The following is a 6671-nucleotide window of genomic DNA, read 5'->3' on the forward strand; positions in this document are numbered from 1 at the left end:
CTTTTTGTTTATAAGCAAACTAAAAAAATCATTTATTTTCTTTTTGGTTAACAACACATTGCATCAATTTCTTTTTAGAAAAAAATGAAAAAAAACACACATTTATTCACCATTGTCACTAGTTTTGTATTATTAGAGTGGGCTATTGTTCAGGAGAGTGGGAGAAATGTCTGAAATTATAAAGCTTTCTGAAACAAAACAAAAAATGTCTGCATTTCATAAATAAAAGCCTGTAAGTAAAACTCTGAGAAAGCAAGTTAATATGGTTAATTGCTATGTATATTATTATTATTATTATTATAATATATATATATATGTATTATTATTATAATATATATATATATGTAGTATTATAATAATACATATATATATATATTATAATAATAATACTAATATATATATATTATAATAATAATAATAATATATATTATAATAATAATAATAATATATATTATAATAATAATAAATATTATAATAAAAATAATATATATATATTATTATTATTATTATTATTATACTACTAATAATAATATATATATATTATTATTATAATAATAATAATATATATATATATTATTATAATAATAATAATATATATATATATTATAATAATAATAATAATGATAATAATAATATGTATATATATATAATGATTATGTAATTTATATAACTAAAAAACAAAATATCCCAATTGTTGCATCTTTAAGCAAGTAGTTTGTATGGACTCTGTTTTGGTCAGGGAGATTTTTTTTTTTTTTACATGGAGGTCACCACTTATCAAGGCCCAGAAGCCACTCTGGGATAAGGGTTATTGCGTGTATAGTAATCAATGGGATAGTAATCGTTAGTAATGGAGATTTGATAAAGTGTCTTACTTAAGGGGGGGCGGTTCATCAGGAATTTGTTTATATTAGACTTGAAGACATCCCAGTTGTAGTCAGGTGGATTTTCCTGTGTTAAGTGGCATAAGCCATTGAAAAATATATTCAAATGCATTTAAGTGATCCTCAGTGATCATTGCTGTCTTCATTGTCGATTTTGGGGTTCTTGCTCATCAGATCAGACCCCTATTTTTTTTGCAAAATTTATCATTCCCCTTTTTCCATTTGCAAGTCAGCCAATGAAAAGGAAGCGTGTATTCAAAAATTAATAATAAAATTGCTATGTTCTTATCGAGTCGATTCATTTATTGGATCATTTAATCTAACCAAATTAATTTTTTTAAAATCATATGGGACTCATAGATTTTAACTTAAAGTAAAACTATAACAACGCAATCATAAATAACAGATGGAGTTTTAAATTACTAAAGTTAAAATACATAACCAAAACTTTCAGATGCCATGCTGGTTATAATTGTGGTCATATATTTCAACTGATTTTAAACGCTTCCTTGCTCGGCTAGTTGTGATAACTTGCAAATATCATAGTCGAAATTCTGCTGGGTCTCCCTGCTGTTGGCGGCCATTTACTTTTTTTTCTTGACTCCATGCCTAAAGAAACTTCAGCCATATATATATATATATATATATATATATATATATATATATATATATTAATTCTTATTATGAATATTTCATCTAATCTTATATGTATTATAATACATACTTAAATAATTGCCACTTATATACTACTAGAAAATAAATGTAAACCTAAAATATTTTGTGACTTCATCGCCACCAGAACACAAGATTTTATGTTATTGACATAAATACACCTGTTTGTGTTGGCAAAAGTGTGTTCATTTTTATGGTGCTTATTGCGATCAATAAATCTTTTGTTTAAGCCAAGATATGTTCATCTAAATTTAAAAGTTAAAAACCGCAAGAACTTTCTTGTCAACCTGATAGTATATAACGGTAAAAAAAAAAGTACAACTAGTAATTGCTATAGTTTCTCTTATTTTTAAATTTATCAAACATTTGTTTTCATTTTCGATATTTTTTCTTGATGAAATAATTCTATTCACTGAAAATTGTTTCAAAATTTGTGCACTTCAGGTGGTTGTGAAAGGAATGATTGCAGATTCACGCAAAGGGTCTATCGTGAATGTCTCCAGCCAAGCGTCTATTATTGGACTGAAAAATCATGCTGCTTATTGTAGCAGCAAAGGCGCCCTTGATGCACTCACCAGAGTTATGGCCTTGGAATTAGGACCTTTTGGGGTGCGTGTGACCAGCATATATTTCATTAAAACTTTTCAAATTTTGAAATAATCTCTTTTCAAAGGAAAGCATTTCAGTTGTCAACTTTGAACTTTAAAGCGTGTAAAATTTTAAGGGGGATGTTGTAGTTTGCTTGGAATTATTTGAAGATTATGACAATGAAGTCTTGTAGGAGAAAAAAAAAAAAAGAATACAGGGTGACCAAAAAAAAACGGGCCCCAACTCTAATTAGGCCTCGTTTCTTAGTGTTTTGTCCGAATGAAATGAAACTTTGGTCATAACTAGTTTATTATATTCAAAACATCACATCAAAACACTATGATCTTTGGCCTTTGTTTTCTCCATTGACTGTAAAATGCTCAGAAAAACAATTGAATGTCCTCTGTTTTTTTTTTGGGGGGGGGTCACCCTGTATGTGCAAATTTTTTTCTTCTCCTGGAGATGAGTTATACCTCAAAGATTGGAGAACTTAATACCACATTACCGTCCTGGTGCGATACATCATGTTGATAAATATTTTATAATGGAAAAACTCAATCATGTTCTGCAAAGCTAAACAAAATTTTTGTTTCTGTATAAAACAAGCAAACCAAACACCATGAATAAATATTTAAAGATATAAAGAACTTGAAGTATAAAAACGTTTTACAAAAATGACTGAATTCAGCATTAAAGAACTGGAAAAGGGTTGGTATGACATAAAACAACCAAACCAGAATTCCGTCTTTTTTGCGTCACTTACATTGAAATAGATGAAGATCTAAACTGGCAGCATCCGAGGCTCTTCAGATAATGGTCACTGAACGACATGGTATCTAGCATTCAAGTGATTCCTAGATGCAGGTTCTTGTTGCTGAATAAGAGATCATTTGAATCTAAATATCACAATGCAACTTGACGGCAATAAATAAACGAGCAAGGCGGTATTAGTCAACATCCGTGCATAATGCAGCCAAAGAAACAGAACACATGTCCTCGCATTCATTTGGTCCTTCGAGATGAACAGGGGTCAAGTATTCAAACGGTGACCACTACTATGGTAACTATCTTGTTAGCTACAACTATCGAAGAAGAATACTCGTTTCAGGACAAGTCAAATTAATTTCCGAACAGAACAGTTTTGCATCACTTTTATGTTCCATTACGAAATTTAAAATAACAGCATATACTAAACTTTATGTTTGGAATCCTTGTTGTAATTTTGATCCAGATCCATTAGATGATTTTGATTCTAGAAAATGTCTCAACCTAATTAGAGTTGAGGCCCGTTTTTTTTGGTGGGGGGGGTCACCCTGTATATATATATAATGTGTATGTGTTTATAATAGATGTGTGCTTATAATGCTAATGTAAAGTAAACCCAATTAGTGCAATATGAAAAGAATAAAGCAACAGAAAGTGCTTCTTCATGTTTTGAATTATTTAATTTATATTTCAACGTTATAACTTTATTTACAAAATGTTTCAAAGTAACAGTCGTGAATCATGATCTTCTTTTTTATGCCCCAATAAGACTTCACTTATATTTTGAATTTTTTGGTTTAGATTCGTGTGAATTGTGTCAACCCAACTGTGGTATTGACAGAGATGGGCTTGACCTACTGGAGTGATCCAGCCAAATCTGAAGCCATGCTCAATCGAATTCCATTGAAAAAATTTGCTGGTAAGTTAAAAGATTTTAGCTTTTTTCATTGTCCCCCACCCCCAAGGATTTTTCTATTTTTTAGTTTGAAATTGCATTTTCATTGCTGAATGGGCAGATACTTTTATATGCATCCAGGCACCTCCAACAGAACTTTGATTATCGGCTGTCACACTTAAAATATTTTTGTTGATCTGTTATGCTTAACTAGCTAACAGTGCATAATAGTCAAGCACCTCAGCAGAAATAACCTTCTTAGTGACATGCAATATGGTTTCCGTTCTGCTAGATCTACAGCAGATGTGCTAACGGTTATATCTCATAAGATTAGTGAATCTCTCGACAAAGGCTTCCTTTCTAGGGCAATTGCTCTTGACATATCAAAGGCCTTCGATAAGGTATGGCACAAGGTCTACTTCACGAGATTTCCAGCTACGGTATAACTGGAAACGTTTTCTCAATTATTAAATCATTTCTCTCTGATAGGCTCATAAGAGTAGTGGTTGATGGGCAGAAATCAGAGGCCCACAGTATTAATGCTGGAGTCCCTCAGGGGTCCATCCTGGGCCGAACTCTTTTCCAGATCTACATCAATGATCTCCCAAAACACATACTTAAATCATTTGTGACATTTATGCTGATGACACGACCATCTATGGCAACACATCAAAGGCCGTAAATGACAAAGTTCTCTCTGATTCTCTCTCCTCTGATCTTGAGCGCATGGTACAGTGGGGGAAGAGGTGGCTGGTTACTTTTAAAGCATCCAAAACCAAGCTTCTATCTTTACATCATCAACGCTCTGAACCCCATCTGGCATCAATTGAAATGGATGGCTCTCGTCTTGGGGAGGCTCCATGTTTTGACAAGCATCTGGGATTGACCTTTACTCTGAAATGGAACACGTGCATCAAGTCTGTTGCCAAGGTCGCTGGAAAAATGGTAGGATCCTTCTACCATTCCAGAAGATATCTCACTGCTGGTGCAATTCTCTATCTATATAAAAGCCAAGTACATCCAAGGATGGAGTACTGCTGCCATATCCGGGCAGTAGCTGCTAAAAACAGCCTATCCTGCCTTGACAGAGTACAAAATAGTCTTTGTGTCTTAGTGGGGGGATGCCTTTTTCTCTTCTCTGCAACCTCTCTCTCACAGAAGAGACGTTGTGAGCCTGTCATTGTTTTATCATTATTTCCATGGAAAGTGCTCGTCTGAGCTCCAATCTCTGGTCCCCCCTCGCCAATCTTTCACAAAAAACACCCGTCTAGCTGAAACTACTGTCAATAATTTTCCCCACTCTTTATCTATGCCTAAATCAAAACGTAGATTCCATGAGCAAAGCTTCTTTCTTAGAAGTGCACGCCTGTGAAACTCTTTTCCGTTTGCCTGTTTCCCACCTGACTACAACTTGGATGTTTTCAAGTCCAACATCAATAAATTCCTGATAAACCGCCCCCTTAAGTAAGACATTTTATCAGATCTCCATTACTAATGATTACCGCGATATTGTCCCATTGATACATGCAATAACCCTTATCCCCCGAGTGGCTTCCGGGCCTTGATAAGTGGTGACTACCATGTAAAAAAAACATTGAATTTTCTCAAAATTTCCAATTCTGATGTAAAAAGAATGAGAAATGTTGATTAAAAATTATGTTTTCATAATATCCTCCTCCATCCCCCTGTTATTTGACATGAAAATAGTTTAACAATATGGTCAAGCTGAGATAAGTAGGTCCCGCAGACGAGCCTCGTTCTGATATTCAGAAAATTTAGGTTAACAACTGGTGAAGCTACCGAAAAGTCACCCTTTTGAATAAAGAAGGATATAAACAATATTTTTAAAATTAATTTCTTAATTTTGCTTAAAAACAAAATGTCAACACATATAAAGAAAATATTTTAGAAAATAATTTCTTAATTTTAAATAAAAATTGATTGTAAAGAAATCTTTTTTTTTGTTTTAAATAATTATTGAAAAATATTGCAAAGTGTTTACATAGCTGGTTCTTTGGGATAATAGGGGCGCCTAAAACCTCTTTTCCAAAACAAAAAAAGCTTTAGTATTTTTAATATTTTAAAGCGCTTTTTTTTTTTAAGTTTGAAACACAAGTAGTGGCTAGTTAACTTAGAACAACAAGTGCGCATGGATGAAATTCTTCAGGGTTTAAATGTATTGTAATGCTTTTATGGTGGTCAAAAAAAGTTTTTCAGCTGCCATATTACTTCCCATTTACTTGCCTCCCCACGTGGGCAGAGTTAGACACAAGGTCGGTTTTTAATGTAGAGAAGCATTTATTACTAAAAAAACGAAATGGTGAAATATAAAAGCAAGTTAAGCTAAAAGTTAAAAAAAAAAAACATGTTTTATTTTTTTAATTCCAAGAATTAAAGAAAGAAAAAAATTCAAAGAAATGTTGAACGTTTACTGCTATAAATATAACGAAGCACCGGTGTCACATTTCATACAACCTAACTGTCAAGATTTTTCAGAACGAGGCTCGTCTGCTGGACCTACTTATCTCAGCTGCGCCAACAATATTTATATGAATATTTAATTCAAGAAAATTTATGTCAAAACTTGTAAACGTTTCGGTTGCTGTAACTTTAAACTGTCTTCCTGTGTATCTTGTCAAACTCGGGAATCTTTTTACCAAACTCGAATCTTTCTTTGTTTTTAGTAGTGACATAATGGATAAAGTATCTAAGTACAATTCACTTCTAAGTGAAGCTTTTCTGGAGGTCCAAGGTTCAATCTTTAGTGCAGTGTGGGAAGTACAATGAATACAATTGAAAATCACGCAAGACTTCTACTTGGTCATCGCTGATAGATTAATAAATTTATAAGGTAATAATGGTTTTTA

General features: G+C 32.6%; 1 protein-coding gene across 1 annotated transcript; it reads left to right on the forward strand.

The window, feature by feature from the left end:
* The first annotated feature begins 1793 nt into the window (after nucleotides 1-1793).
* Nucleotides 1794-6671, forward strand: LOC145240181 (L-xylulose reductase-like). The gene is made up of 3 exons (XM_080103767.1): nucleotides 1794-2165; nucleotides 3711-3828; nucleotides 6489-6671. The coding sequence occupies exons 1-3, from the start codon at nucleotides 2016-2018 to the stop codon at nucleotides 6497-6499; spliced, it is 279 nt and encodes a 92-aa protein (XP_079959893.1). The 5' UTR covers nucleotides 1794-2015; the 3' UTR covers nucleotides 6500-6671.

Source organism: Euprymna scolopes, chromosome 19 (genome assembly GCF_053919585.1).
Source record: "Euprymna scolopes isolate OS-2025 chromosome 19, ASM5391958v1, whole genome shotgun sequence".
NCBI classification, from domain to species: domain Eukaryota; kingdom Metazoa; phylum Mollusca; class Cephalopoda; order Sepiida; family Sepiolidae; genus Euprymna; species Euprymna scolopes.

Coding starts and splice junctions, on each gene's coding strand:
- LOC145240181 (XM_080103767.1), top strand. CDS start 2,016: ATGATTGCAGATTCACGCAAAGGGTCTATCGTGAATGTCTCCAGCCAA. Junction 2,166..3,710: donor TGGAATTAGGACCTTTTGGG/GTGCGTGTGACC, acceptor TTTTTGGTTTAG/ATTCGTGTGAATTGTGTCAA.